Source organism: Oryctolagus cuniculus, chromosome 8, assembly GCF_051225735.1.
Source record: "Oryctolagus cuniculus isolate XC-2025 breed Fujian yellow rabbit chromosome 8, ASM5122573v1, whole genome shotgun sequence".
Lineage (NCBI taxonomy): Eukaryota > Metazoa > Chordata > Mammalia > Lagomorpha > Leporidae > Oryctolagus > Oryctolagus cuniculus.
Window position 1 is genome coordinate 124,419,740 of NC_142874.1, and position 16,058 is coordinate 124,435,797.

General features: G+C 39.8%; 1 protein-coding gene across 1 annotated transcript; it reads right to left on the reverse strand.

Annotated features, from left to right (window-relative positions):
• Positions 1-1,761: 1,761 nt before the first annotated feature.
• Positions 1,762-15,766, reverse strand: ENAM (enamelin). Its single transcript, XM_002717035.4, has 8 exons — positions 15,713-15,766; positions 14,152-14,220; positions 13,999-14,043; positions 13,253-13,294; positions 11,503-11,757; positions 10,478-10,540; positions 9,083-9,130; positions 1,762-5,505 (listed from the first exon to the last, which is right to left on the reverse strand). The coding sequence occupies exons 1-8, from the start codon at positions 15,764-15,766 to the stop codon at positions 2,662-2,664; spliced, it is 3,420 nt and encodes a 1,139-aa protein (XP_002717081.3). The 3' UTR covers positions 1,762-2,661.
• Positions 15,767-16,058: the final 292 nt, after the last annotated feature.

The window sequence follows — 16,058 nt, forward strand, 5'->3', positions numbered from 1 at the left end:
TAGCTTATCTAGGACACATAGAATAAATGATTTCTTTACTGGGAGGAACTTGGGTCTGGAAGATGCAGGCTTTCCAAAGCGTTCCTGAGCTGATAGGATGAAGAGTCTTTTTCTACAGGAACAGTTCCCCTTCTTTTTATTCTACTTGTGTGTTCTCAAATTCAGTAGATATTTTTGGCTTACTTTCTGCATTACCGAGGTCTCAGATGTTAATTTAAGTAGTAGCCTGTCATAGACTCAGAAGTGTCAGCTTATGTGCCAAAATCACCGAGTGACCCATATATTTTGGTGTAATATAAGAAGAGAGTGTTTTGCAATGAAAGTATTCATATTGAGATTTCCAAAAAAATTGAAAAAAGTAGTGAAACATAATAATAAATGTAGTTTTATTTTGAGTGGGTAATTCTTAGAGAATAAGTTAATGATTTTCAACATGTGTTTAAAATATAAGACTGGTGGGGCAGGGAGGACATTAAACAACTTGTGGATTGCATAGGTCATCTGAAATTTTATAAATCAAATGTTGCTGAATATATCAAGCTACTGAAAGTGGTGCCTCAATCAGCATCCCAGACAGTTCACTACAGGAGAAACAGAGTGGTCTTTTCATGGGAGCTCTGAAAGCCATTCAAAAATCAGCCAAGTAATAAACCTTTATTGAATACCTTTTATGTGAAAACCACTGTGCTAGGTACTTTAGAAGACTCAAAGGCAAGATTCCTTTTCTCCTCAAGTTCTCAATATGGTATTTCCCCAAATTTCTGAGATCTTTTGAAATCTCTCCCCAAATTTTCTCCAAAGAGATTCCTTTGAGTTAGAAGGAAACTTTCTATGTAATTCTGAGAATTTTCTCTTCTAGATTAGGAATATTCAAAGAACAGATCAAAATTCCATTAACAATATTAATAATAATAAAAATAATAAAAACCTGGATATAGTTTAAGCAAGACATACTACTTTACAAAATAATTTACACTATGTAATCAAGGCACCAGGAAAGTGTGTCTGAATAATTCTACAAGGATATGAAGAATGAGTTATTAGTAGTAGCATATATGGTGAATCACATAGGCTGCAATAGTTATAAAACACTAAATAGTGAGTGTTTTATTTGTTTACAAGAGTACTTTCCAAAATGCCTCCCATAGACCCTGCAGATTCCGAGCTGGTAACAGGATGTGGCAAGTCCATGTCTTTTCTTCTCGATGTTCAGTCCCAGAGTGGCAGTTTCTTCTATTTGCCATTCGCTGCTTTCCTAAGCCTTTCCCCTAGGATGCTAGTTCTGGTAACTAGCCTGTCTCCCCTTCTCCATGAATGTGTTTCTCTAACTGAGCTGTGTCTACCTTGTAGATACCATAAGAAAAAAAGTAGATATCATTCAGTACTATTTCCAAAATATATTCCACAATGATGGTTAGGCTGGGTCAAGAAAAAATTTAGGTAGAGTTTAGAAAATAGATATAAAAAGGGAGAAAGTGACATGCAGTGTTAAGATATGAAAATGGCATAGCAGGGAAAAAGAATTGAAGGGAAGGAAGGAGTCAGCAAAGAGAGGGGTTAATGGACGAGTGACACATTAGGAGACAGACAGTATGATAGGAATAGAGGAAGACATAACAGAGAATATAAACTTAAAGGAAAGACTAATGGTAGTTAAAGATAGTTAGCTTAGAATGCAAGAATTGACACTGGGAACAAAAGAAGGGGTGGAAAAGTAGAAAGCTAAATATAGGGTGGTTCTGGGGGACAGAGAATAAGGAAGGATGGTAAGAAAGGAAATGGTAAAGTAGAGGCAATAGAAGAAAAAAAAAGCCAAAAGGGAATGTAAACCAGGAATAAAACCTGATAAAGACCAACTCAAGAAAAAATGTACAGTGCATTAGGGTTATACCAACATGTAGATCTGCATATGCAACATGGGACATTCATCTTCCAGTCTAGGAAAATCAGACAATTTTCTAAGTATGCAACTTTGACAGAAAAAGGAGGGATAAGCAAAAAACAAAAACAAAAACAAAAACAAACAAAAAAAACAACTAATCCAGACAAGTGTCTTCCAAGTTGCAAGGCAAGATTGATCACAGCCTGCCTGCCTTTTTGTAGATCTGCAGTAATTTTGATAGTATTGGATGTAGCCACCTCCAGTGGTCCAAAATCATTAGTTCCACCTGGGTCTTACTTTTATTTCTTCTTAAAATTTTATTTATTTTTATTTATTTGAAAGGCAAAGTGACAGAGAGGGAGGAAGGGAAAGGGAAAGGCAGATAGATTCACTGGTTTGCTCCCCCAAACGCCCACAACAACTGGGATTGGGTCAGACCAAAGACAGGAATTAGGAACTCCATGCAGATCTCCCATGTGGGTGGCAGGGACCCAAGTACTTGAGACATCACCTGCTGCCTCCCAGGGTGTGTGTTAGTAGGAAGCTGGTTCAGAAGCAGAGGCGGGACTCAATCCCAGGCACTCTGATATGGGATGCCAGCATCCCAAGTCGTGGCTTAATCCACAATGTCTGCCCCACTATTTCTATTTCTGAGAGGAAGATAAGCTTAAGGGTAAGTAGGAGGGTCAGATAATGAAGTCTTGGAAAAAATGTTTGGAAACCATTGATATTGAATGTCAGTTATTTTCCTTTCCCAGGGATTCTTGGTTAGATAATCCCTATACCTGAAGTAATAAGCAGTCTTGTACCTGGTCTTGTGGATTGGTTCCTGTTTGAAAGGATTCATATGGAGTGTGTTCATTTGCATTAAATGAGTTTACATTTATATGTTTAAACTGTTCTCCAGTAGCTAACCCAACTGATGTACCAGGATTTCCAGTAGGCATAATTAGATCCCCATCAGTTGGGTCTTGTTTTCCACTGGTAGAGGGAGTTCCAGTGCTGACAGAGTGATGGTCTGCTAATTTGGAACCAAAGCATGGTACATGCAGGATTCTTGGTGGTCTTTGTTGTTGCTTTTCACTCTCATTTCCTTGGACTTCACTTTGGATACCTTTTGGCCTGGGACCTTCATCAGGTGTACCCATAATGAGCTGCTCAGGTGTAAGGGCAACAGTTCTCTCATTGAGCTGATTGCCTTCAAACATTTGTTTCACAATGTTGTTCCCATCTCCTCCAAGATCATTTTTAAGACAAGGTGTATTCTTTGACTGAGGGGAATTGGACATAATTTCCAATTGGCTCAGTTGATTCTTCATAGAACATGGTATATTCCTTCTTAGAGTAGACACATCATCTCTGAAAGAAATTGGGCTTTGGATCTCTCCAGGAAGTCTGTTCTCTGAGCTGTTTCTTTGGCCAGGCAGAATGCTTGTTGGGGAGACAATAGGGCTTGGATTATTGGTATGACTACTTTCTGTATATAGAGGATTGGTGTCTTGTTTCTCCTCTGGCGCAAGACCATAGGATGATGTGTAGGCTTGTAGAGACAGTGGGTTGTCCTTGGGCCCTGTGGAGCCTCCAGTACAGCAGGGACCCCGCTGGCTTTGGTGATATAAATGTATTTCTTTTTGACTTGATGGGTAATTTTGAGTGATTAAATCTGAATAAGTCAAATAGTCCCTGTCTGGTGAATTTAAACTAGTGATTTGCATGCCATAATTCAAATTCTCATCTTCATGCCACACAGGGTTTTTCTGAAGCCCAGCTGGGGAACTGGTGTAATAGAGCTGAGTCTCTTTCAGGTCTGGTATACTAGCTGGGGTTTGCTGTAAATTTGTTGCCTGATCCCAGTAATTTCTGTTATAATATGGCTGTTTTTCTTTCTCCTCTTGAGCTTGAAAACTGTAGTCCCAGGAGTTCCATGATGGAAATAGAGTGCTTTCTTCTTGTTCAGCAGCACTGGTAGTATAATAACCCTTGTTCTGCATAGGTGGGGTTACAGTGGGACCTGTATTATATGATGGGAAATTCTCATCTGGGCTCCAGGGGTAAAAGTCATTATAGGGAAAATCCTCCTTAGGTTTTGATGGATTATCTGCTGGATAAGGGAAAATTTCCTTTGGCTGATTTAAGGCATATTGTCCACCTCCATACTGCCTAACTGTTGGATCTCTTTTAAAGCTCAACTCTTCCTCACCCCATGTACTTTGCCCTGGAAAAATTTCATCTCCAGTTGGATCTATAGGGTCCTCTTCATTATAAGTCTCCTTCTGGTCTGGAGTATTCATGGGGTACTTTGGATTTTCTGGTTGCCGCATAGTACTAGGAGGATCAACTATCTCACCCCACATATTGCTCCTACGATAAGGCGGATTTTCCCTGGGATCATAGGGGCTGTATTTCTGGAAGAAAACACTTCCTCTAGAGCCATGAGAAGGAGGCGGAGAAGGAGGTAAACGTTTTGCCTGCCACCTAGGATCTTCCTTAAAGCGTGGAGAGATTTCTTGGTGATTCCAAGTATTTCTTCCAGTAGGAAAATGTTCTCTTGTAGAAGTAGGGATTTCTTTAGGGTATGCAGGCTGATAAGTTCTGTGCTTTAATTCTGGCTGATTAGTTTGTGGCTCATATGGAGTTCTTTTTGGCTGTAAAACAATCCCTTTGGGCAAATTCTGGCTTTGGATTTGTACACCAGAATTTGGGATTCTTCTGGAATCTCCTCTTGGGTTATAAGAATTTTCTTGTTGACCAATAGAATTAAAATTTGGGCCTTGAATGTTACCCTCAGACCAAGGCAGTTTATAATATCGTTTATTCACTCCATAAGACTGAGAGTTTTTCCAGGGGCCAGTTGTATCCTTTGTGGGAACAACAGTCCTTTCTTTTTGACCTATTGACTTCTCCTTTGGATTCTGGACTTTTTCATTGTGGCCGACACTACCTTGTTTGGGACCCAGTGAGGCAACATTGGTTCCTATAACATTTTTATTTGGTCCCTGAGGCCTTCTTCTAAAGTTTGCTGGATTTCCTGCATAATTAGTATAATAGCCTCTGGTAGTGGAATGGAAAGTTTTGCGATAAGTTGGATTTTCTGGCCGTGTGGCTTGTTTGCTTTCCCAAGCAAAAGAATTCCATTGAGTACCTCTTTGAACCTGTTGATTTCGGTAAAAAGGCCCATTTGGTCTGTGCCCCACAGCAGTACCAGTGTGATGCCATTGTCTTTCTGAAGGAAAATTTCGGGTGTTGTGATTTGGATAATTTTCATAAATATTTGGCTGACTTGGTCTCCATGGGAATTGACTCCTGGGTGCTCCCTGGCCTGAAGTATTAACTGCAGGGGATGGGTTGACTCCATTCTGAGCTGTAGGATTGCTCCCAGTGTTCTGCCCTGGGGCACCGTTTCCTACTGGACTGGTGTCATTTCCTCCCTGACTCCCTCCAGCGTTTGGTTGGGTAGAATTAGTCTCATTTACTGTTGCGTTTGCTGACGTTTCTGTGGCTGGACTTTCTGCTTTAGGGGGATCTTCTTCTTTGGGTTTTTCAATATCATCATACATCTCTTCTGAGTAATAAGGGGGGCGGCCCCCAAAGCCATGATATCCAAAAAATCCAAAGTAAGGATTCTGTAGGAAAGAAATTGGAAATCAATAATTGTTCTTGGGTTCTCCCTATGATATTAACTGGAATTTTTTTGTGTAATAGGGAAATCTTATCAAGCCACTTGCTTATTTTACCACCACTGGCTATGTATTCTTTCTCGAAATTTGACTCCTTGGTTTGTGTGACTCTACAGTCTTGTGGCTTTCTCTTCTGGAACATTTTCTGTCCTTTACTTCTCAGTTTTCTCTTCCTAGGGGATCCTAAATCTGAAGGTTTCTTGTTTGTTTTTAAGGAATTCCATCCTCTGTCCTCATTTTTTCTGTTGGCCTCATTATTACTTCTAGTTGATTGTACCCATACCTGGGCCCCTCTCCTCCAAACCTCTTTCTCTGGTGATTTATATCTAAGCAACTCTTATCAATATTTACTCAGTTTCCCAGGTTTCTGCTCTGTCTTTTATGTTCCTAGACAATTAATGGCCAAGCCCTATGGAATTTAAACTCTCATCCTTGTCCCCTCTGCTGTTAACCTCAGTACTTTTATAAGTACCATGTGCTACCGATTGTGCAACTGGAGCCCTCAGTATTCTTGAATTCTCACAATAGTGCTCCTGCTGGCTACTGTGAATCCTCCCTGGGTTTTGATGGATTATTTATTTTACTAGATAATCTACCTACCAGATCGTCTACTCTTGCCTTGCCACTACATCACAGTTGTGGAGGCTTGGGGTGGGTAAGTGGGAATCCTGCCACTTTCTGCTGTAGTATGTATTTAAAGATTCTCTTATCTTATTGGATAAACTCTAAACCCCTTAGGATGACATTTTTTTTTTTTTTTGACAGGCGGAGTGGACAGTGAGAGAGAGGGACAGAGAGAAAGGTCTTCCTTTGCCGTTGGTTCACCCTCCAATGGCCACCGTGGCTGGCGCGCTGCGGCCTGCGCACCGCGCTGATCCTAAGGCAGGAGCCAGGTGCTTCTCCTGGTTTCCCATGGGGTGCAGGGCCCAAGTACTTGGGCCATCCTCCACTGCACTCCCGGGCCACAGCAGAGAGCTGGCCTGGAAGAGGGGCAACTGGGACAGAATCCGGCGCCCCGACCAGGGCTAGAACCCTGTATGCCGGTGCCGTAAGGTGGAGGATTAGCCTAGTGAGCCGCGGCGCCAGCCAGAATGACATATTAAGCAGCACATCTTGATGTTAAACAGTGGGATTCTAGACAGATATGGGTAAAAATCCTTACCTATTAATATTAGTAGTGTGACTCTGGGCTAATCTCAATTTATTCATTTGTAATATGGAGATAATAATAAAATATTGACTTTGTAGATTGTCATGAAAGTCCAATGTATGTCCAATATATAAGACCCAGTGCCTGGCACTTAGCAAATGCCTAATTAAGTGTTACATATAATAATTTTTAATAATTGGGGCCGTTGTTGTGGCGTAGTGGGTAAAGCCGATGCTTGCAGTGCTGGCATCCCATATGGGCACCGGTTTAAGTCCTGGCTGCTCCACTTCTGATCCAGCTCTCTGCTATGGCCTGGGAAAACAGTGGGGGATGGCCCAAGTCCTTGGGTCCCTAAACCTGTGTGAGAGACCTAGAAGAAGCTCCTGCCTCCTGGCTTTGGATCGGGGCAGCTCCGCCAATTGGGGAGTGAACCAGCGGATGGAAGACCTCTCTCTCTCTCTCTCTCTCTCTCTCTCTCTCTCTCTCTCTCTGCCTCTCCTCTCTCTGTATAATTCTGACTTTCAAATAATTAAATCTTTCAAAGAAATAATCTGTGCCATAACTATTACAGTCAGCCTCATTTCTTATCCACTGTACTTTATGCAATTGAAATCAAGTTGTTCTTAGTTTTCTGGATGCTAAATTCTCTGTGTTTCAGTACCTTTGCATCGTGGCTTCTTTAACATCAAAACTTCTTCCACCTGTACACTTAATCTCTTGTGGCAAACTCGACTCATCTTTCAGAACTCAGCTTGACTGCTACCTTTGTGTCCTGACTTTTGTGGCCATAACTGGACTGTACTTCTAGATGCTGACAGCAATACAGACTTCTATCATAACCATCATCCCACTGAATTTCAGCTTCTTACTTTCCTGGGATTCTCCCGCAGAAACTTTTTGAATGAAAAAATTATGTTTTCCATCTTCGCTTTCCAGTACCTACCACAGTGAGAAGTGCTTGGTACATTTTCATTTAATGGATGATTTCATCATCATGAGCTCTGTCACTCTGTTAGGCATTTGTAAAGCATTTAGGTCATTTAGCTTTTCTTTAAAAACAAATGCATTCTGGAGAAAAAATGTTTTTATCCCCATCTGCAGATAGAGGTGATGAGAGAGATAGGTGAAGTGATATCTCCAACATCATACAGGAAATCAGGTAGTATCCCAAGAGGAAGAATTTAACTTCTTCATACTTGTGCCAACTACCTGGTTGCTCTGTTTTACTTTCTTACATTATGTTTATGAAAATTTGAAATGCCAGTCTAGGTTGCATATAATTACTTGACTCATTTTTATTTGGAGTTATTTCAGAATGATGTTTTAGAAAGCATCTTATATCATTAGTGACATAGTAGACTTTAATGCAATTATTTTAAGAAAAACCTAGCCCTCTCTTCCCTCTGCCAACCTATCAGTTCCCTGCATTTCACTGAGGCCATATCATACATTTAGGGGAAAACAGAGAGTAAGCTTCAAGGCTGGGGTGCTATGTCAGAATCACTAAAATGACTGTTGACACAGTGCCAGAGTATTTTACAGGTATATTACTGGGTGACACATTTGATTCTTTTTGTTGATATGGGGAAAAGCAATTGGACAGGGTCTCTAAAGATGTGAGTTCTGGGTTTAGATCATCCACTAGCTCAGTAAGTGAAATTAAGTAGTAATTTCTCTTCTCTGACCTTCAATTTTTCTGTACAACTGGGAAGTTAGATGACTACTGAGGATAACATACTTATACTTCCTTTTCTGTTTATCACTGTCTAGCATCAACCTTGACAAAGTTTCTTATCTGAGAGAGGGAGAGAGATTTCAATACATGTGGAGCAGAAGAAGAAATGATGTGTCACTTTTTTTTTTAGGTCACTGTCTTTTTTTAATTTTAATTTTTATTTTTTGACAGGTAGAGTGGACAGTGAGAGAGAGAGAGAGAGACAGAGAGAAAGGTCTTCCTTTTCCATTGGTTCACCCCACAACGGCTGCTGCGGCCGGCGCACCGCGCTGATCCAATGGCAGGAGCCAGGTGCTTCTCCTGGTCTCCCATGCGGGTGCAGGGCCCAAGGACTTGGGCCATCCTCCCCTGCACTCCTGGGCCACAGCAGAGAGCTGGCCTGGAAGAGGGGCAACCAGGACAGAATCCAGCGCCCTGACCGGGACTAGAACCCGGGGTGCTGGCGCCACAGGTGGAGGATTAGCCAAGTGAGGCATGGCGCCTGCCTAGGTCACTGTCTTTATTGTTTCACTTTTCTTTTAATCTTTGAAGCTTGAGCTATGGGTTTATGTGTTAGGTTTTGTCTTTCATATTAGATGTGGGTCACAAAACAGAGACTACTAAATTGTTGTTCCTGATGGGGAACGCTGTTTACTTACCCCACCTTCTTCATTGCTGAGACGTCCATAACCTGGTGGTGGCATCCTCTGCAAGGTGAAAAACAAAATGAACACAAGAGAACCACTTTCTGTGCTACCCCTTGTGTGTAAGCTTCAAGGTGTCTTAAACTAGCTCAAATCAGTGACAGGGCGGTAACAGTGCGAGTGTGTGGCCTTTGAGTTGTTAGCTCTCACAGTGTAGCTATTAAGAGTTATGATTCATCAGTGAATACTGGTAAAAACAAAGGTGTCATCTGGTTCCTGGCTTATTCTACTCAAAATTCCCTGTATGGCTGTGTGTTTAGGAATGCCCCACCCCACCCCCTCCAACACTCATTAACACTCCCTCCCCCCATTTTCCTTGCTCTTCAATCACACACACAGAGGATGATGAAGGGTGGGGAGGTGAGGAGTGGTGAGGATGTGGGAGAGGGAGTTGGGCAGGTGGGAGGAGAGAGAATTTCAGTGCTATTGTGGTTGAATCATCCATATTAGAACATTTAACAATAGAGATTATATGATATTGTAAATATTTTATTTGTTGTAAAAATTATTTAACTTATTTATTGAATACACACAGACACATACACACCTCCTATCTGCTGCTTCATTCCCCAAATGCCTGCATGCTGAAGCCAGGAGCTGGGAACTCAATCCAGGTGTCCCACATGGGTAACAGAACTCAGTGACTTCAGTCATCACTGATACCTCCCAAGGTCTGCATTAGCAGGAACTTGAAGTGAAGAGCTGTAGCCAGGTTCTGGACCTGGTACTTCATATGAGATATGGGCATCTTAACCAGTATCTTATCTGTTAGGCTAAATGCTGACCCCTGTCATTCATATTCTAATGCCTACGATACAATTTCAATGTTTTGATTTATTTTAATAATTTTAAGAATTTAAGGAATTATTTGAGAATTGTTATGAACATAATTTTATAAGATTCTTTAGGATGATATACCTATGGCTAGAAACAATAATATATAATAAGAGATCTTAGCCTAACCATAGTTCATGTGATGGTTTTCAAACTCCATTTTGTCCCAGTTTCCTCATTACATTAAATGAGGGTCATCTTAGTATTTTCCAATCTCTTAGGAAAATGGATAAATAGTAATAAAATAGTATAAACCTCTGAAGTTAACTTATTTCTAAGCTATTAGTAGCTCTTTTATGATTTAAGCTGGGTTCATGCCACTAATTAGTCTGAGCAAAAAAGCCGTTTGAAAATTCCTTATCTCTCTCCTGCATAATGACTGATGTGATGATTTTGTTAGATACTCTCTAATAGAATGCCATATATGATTTAGTAGAGTGCATGGACTGATATTGATTTAAAATAAAACATGGTAGTATTATTTTTCATTTTAGTATAAAGAAAAAAAATTCTTACCTGTGGAAATGGCCATGGTGGTTGTTGATAGGGAAATAGTCCATTGTTGAATGGTGGGAATGTCTAGAGAGAAAGAATCACAGTTTTGTGGAAATGATAAGGATAAATGAAAAACAAAATAAACCAACTAAATAAAATTATTTGAATCATATGTGGTCTATATCTCTCTTTACATTAAACTGTGTGTGTGTTTTAGGGTAGAGATGATAATTGTAATGACAATAATAGCAATTAGAGTTACTGAATACTTATGTTCCAAGCTCTGTGCTGAGCATTTTATATTGTTAAATTCATTTTATACTCATATAACCATAGAAGATATGTACTACTATCATTCTCATGTTACCTAAGAATTTGAGGTTGAGAAAAGTTAAGTCACTTGTCCAAAATCTCAAGGCAAGGGAATTATCGAAACCCGGATTCAAATCCAGGAGTGTCTTTTTATTCAGTTTTGTGTTTCCTACATATCTAGTGCTGGTTGATATTAAATAACTGAAAGCCATTTATTTTTGAGACTCCACACAGGACGAGATCTGAAAAAACCATTTGTACCTCTTGCTTTGTGTCAAGACTACAGTTATGTTGTCCTGAAGTACTAGAGGCAGTGTTAATTTCAGAACAATGTTTTAGAGCATCATAGATCTGGGAGGTATTTGGAGGCCATTTGGTTTATTTATGGGGAGATATGATTTGATGAAGATCATATAAATGATAAGAGCTGGGAGTAGAATCTTTGTTGATTCTTATATTAGTGTGCATGTTATTGTACCATGTTGACTCTGTATTTCAGAAGGAGATTCTTGGAGGCTATGGTGTTAGCATAATTTTGAACCAGACAAAGCTAGAAATGACTTTCCAGGCATTTTGGATAAATGTCCAAACTACATTTTGCATTGCCATGTAATAGCACCTGTATTGCATCTTGGAGGAAGTGTTTATGTGGAGGGGAGGGAAGGACATGACTCTCCAGATCTCTCTGAGGCCACTGATAACTCAGATGTGGAATTTCTCTGAATAAGCCTCACCTGAGTTGGCGGGGTTTCCTCTTTGGCTGGAGTTGGGGTAGGTGGCTGGTTTACAGGCTGCTGTTCTGTTTTTGTCTGAGTCTCGTTGGGTTTCTGGGTCTCTTGGGCTTGGTCAGTATTGCTCTGGCGTCTGAATCCTGCGGGTTTTGGTGGGAGCCACATGTTAGGTGGTGGTTGAGGCCACATAGGCATCTGGTACGGTGGGAACTGCTGAGGGAATTGGAAACCATTTCCATAAGGGCCCATTGGTGACATCTGAAAGAGTAGCAAAAGGCATGGAAATCACATTGCAGTCTGGCTCTCTCTACCTTCTAGCATGAGGGTATAGTGCCTATACTTTTTGGTTTCTGATAAATTCCTAGTAATTCCATTTTCATCATCAAAATATTCACAACAGGAAGGTTGGACAGGTAAGCAAAAGTAGCTTTAATCTGAAAATTCTAATTTATGAATTGACATTGGTCTTACAACATTAGTCTCTATATGAACATTTCTCTCCTGGTTTAACACCACTCTCTTATCTGCAGTCTTTATTAATCAGTCTCTAACTATTGGATGATGTACCCATAATATAGTGCAAATTTTTAATTTTAATTTTACTTGAAAGGCAGAGATACAGAGAGGCAGGGGTAGAGGCAAAGGGGGAGAAGGGTAGAGAGGGTGAGAGAGAGAGAAGGAGGGAGGGAGGGAGGTCTATCATCCACTGGTTCACTCCCCAAATGGCTGCAATGGCTGGAGTTTCGCCAATCCAAAGCCAGGAGCCAGGAGCTTCCTCGGGATCTCCCACATGGGTGCAGGGGCCCAAGGACTTGGGCCATTTTCTACTGCTTTCCCAGGTCACAGCAGAGAACTGGATCAGAAGTGGAGCAGCTGGGTCTCATATGTGAAGTGGGCACTGCAGCTGGCGACTTTACCCGCTACGCCACAGCACCAGTCCCAGTGCAATGTTTTGGGAGTTGATGGAAGGTAAAATTGCAAGTCCTTTTTAAGATGCAGGATTTCTTGACAATTAAGTTGGTGAAAATTTCAGATCACACTCAGTAATTACAACCAAGAGTGAAAGCTGGAAAAGTTACATCAGTAAAAAGTTGAGTGAGAGGAAATTGAAAATGATTTTAAGTCAGGGTCTTTAAAAGAAAGTGATTTAAATGAAAAGAATTAAGAGAAATCAATGAAATCCTCAATTCCCGCTCCCCCCCACCCTTGGCCCTCATGGTCGTGCCACAAAAATCCAAAGTGTATGATAGCACAATAATACAACAACATTGACAGAAAAGTTATGTGCAAAAAAAAAAAAAATCCAACTGATAATTGATTCATTATTTTGTTCCAAAGATTAAAACACAGGGACAAATAACAGCCCAAATTCAGTTAAAAGATAAAAAGCTTATTTCACAATTTTAGTCTTAGCTTTTAAGATAAAATAAAATTTACTCCCAAACTATATTTATTAAGCAATTTTTGTGTTCATTACTTGTATGATCTTTTCCTGGAACCAATTTTTTCTAGATTTAATAATTAATTAATAAATGACTTCGAGTTACGTGAAAGAGCAATAATAATGTGTAAGGGGAAAATTTGGGGTGAGGGGACAGGTAGGATGATTTTTCCCTCTTGAAACTGTTATGATTATATTGTAAATAACGCATAGGGATAGCTACTGATGTCTACTTAGCTAAGACAAACCTTATAATGTAGCTATCTGAATATAAACAAGAAATCCTCAGAAATAAGATAAAGAGGAACTTACATGTGGGTAGTTCATAAAGGGAAATGGACCATACCGCATCATCTGCAACCAAAGGAATCCATTAATATGGCACAAAGTGAAAATTTTTTATTCGATCCACTCACAAATCACAAGAAATAAGTTTAATTTCTGATTTTAAATCACAGTGGTCATAATGTCTTTCACTAGTTGTTATACATACATTTAAACTAAGAGTGCATTTAAAAATTTTTAAGGCACTTTAATTTTTAAGTTAGATTTTTATTTTGAGAAGAGTCAGTATCACTATAGAATGATAGATAAACGTGTGGTCTACTTTGAAGTTTTTCAATTCTGTTCATTTGGAGTTTATGATTGGATAATAGCTCCACAACAACATGATGATTCTTTTTGATGTGTATTGAATTTGTCTATTGACCCCTGATATGAGTGATGTAAAAAATGTTCATGTCTTTAAACATCGACTTCGATCCTTAGTAGTGGCTATATTTCGTAGCTTAAAAAGTCAGCAAAAAAAGCTAATGTCAACTAGATTTTAACACAAATCCACATTTACCTTGACAAGAAATATTGAAGCATTTGGGAAGGATGACACGGGGGAAATTACTACTTTGCTTCGATTTGGAGTTTAAGATTTTCAACTCTCCTCCTTACATGTCTTTCATGAGAAAGTTTATGTGTCAGAAAGTTTGCCAATATTCTTGTTTTTAATGAACTTCTAGGAAGGGCGTGTAGAAAGCTCCTTCCCTGACACTGAATATACATACCTCCTCACTTTTACTGCTAAATCCAGGCATTCGGGGCATGTGCATCTGGAAATGAGAGCATATCAGTGACAAATGCAGCACAGCAGTTGAAATGAGCTCAACACTTGTCCCCAAGCATAGAAAGAGAAAGCCTACAATCTGAAAAATACTCACGGGCATAGCCATGGCATTACCAAGCAGACCTAGAAAGGTCAGGAGAATCTTCATTTTTCCACTTGGTACCTGGAACACAAAGCTAAATTTTATTTTTGGACTGTGGAATAATTATGCTCAGGCCACTCTGTATTCATATAGGTTCTAGCCCCCTTGTCTGTGAAGAAGAGTTACAGAAATAAAAGGGCCACTGCAGCCTTGTTAGTTTATGTTAAGAAAGGATTATGGAGTTACTACCTGGTGCTAGTCCAAGCTGACAGAAGGATCCACTCAAAATGAAAGGTAAAGTAAGGAGGGGGGAGCAATGATGCAAGAGGAGATAGAGCGCAGTACAAGAATGTGAAAACCAGAAATTAGGAGGCTACCAAACTCTAGGAATATTGATGGTTTTGAGTTTCCATTTGCCAGACTGGTTTAGGAAGGCACAGTTATGTCTGACTACATTCACGGTATAGAGTATCCTCAGTTTCTGTGATCACACACTCCAAAGCCGGGATTTAGCACTGCTTTCTGAGTTTCAGACATCCATCAATAGAGGCTTATAATAAATAAACAGAAATATTCCAGAATTCTATTTTTCCTTCTTTTTCTATTCTTTCTATTATTATTTTACCATTTAAAAATCACTTATGGGGGCCGCCTAGTGGCAAAGGGTTAAGCTGCTGCCTGCACTGCTGGCATCCCATATGGATGTCAGTTCGAGTCCCAGCTGCTTCACCTCAGATCCAGCTTCCTGCTAACATGCATGGGAAAGCAGCAAACGATGGCCCAATCTTGGAACCCTATACTCACATGGGAGACCCGGAAGAAGCTCCCAGCTCTAGGTTCTGCTTGGCCCAGCCATTGTGGTCATTTGGGGGAGTGAAACAGTGGATAGAAGACTTCTCTCTCTGTTTCTCCCTGTCCCTGAAACTCTGCCTTTCAAATAAATAAAGTAAATCTTTTTTAAAAAATCACTTATGTGCAAGGATTGGTCACAATAGGAAGAAACAGGCAGAAATGTAAATTTATCTATTTGGTAAATAACAGCTGAAGCTACTGTGTTTAGGAAAGACTACACAAGAAAGCTATTAAAGAAAATGTTGGAGAAAATTTTCCTTTTATATATGTCTAGGATTATGGTCCAAGATTTTGGTGAACTTTGGGTTGTTTAACTTCCTTTTTGCTTAATTGTCTCTCTCATCTCTATGGTGGATGTCAGAGGTTCTTGATATGTTGCGTGCTCATAAAGGAAGATGTGGCCTTTATTTACCAAGTATAAAATGCTATTCATTTTCTCATTTGTAAAATTGATGCATTATGTTGGATGACTTAAGACCCTCCCCATCTCTCAAAGTACATGATTGGATGGAATGTATTACTATGTTGAACTGAAGATAACACTCGTAAGGATCACTACAAAGTGCGATGATTCTAAGTTCTTCCTTCTCTCTCATTTGTGAATACAGATGCTCTTCAGTTCTGACATCTTTAAATAGAGTTTTGTCCCCTAAAGTATACTCTTGATGACACCTCGTTTGTTTGACTAAGTGTACTATGAAAAATGAATGAAAATACTCACCAAGTTATCTAGCTCAGGAAAAGAGGCTCCATTCCTGTACCAAAGCAGCAACATTTTTTCACCAAAATTTTCATAAGCCTTTATGAAAATAAAGATTTAGCATGAGAAGAAACTCAAATATAGAAATGGAACAAGTAAATAACTGGTGAAGCTGCAGCTCTAAAATAGCACATATTGTGTTAATTATTTCATCTTATCCTACGCTTGTTAGAAGGTCCTCAAAATTAAGTTTAGTCTTCTGTCATTTTAAGATTAGCCCAAAAGTTAAATCAGAGAGAAAATGACACAGCCACAGAGACTTCTAGAGAGCACTGTTGACAAAAGCACTGTTTTAAAGGAGGTATGA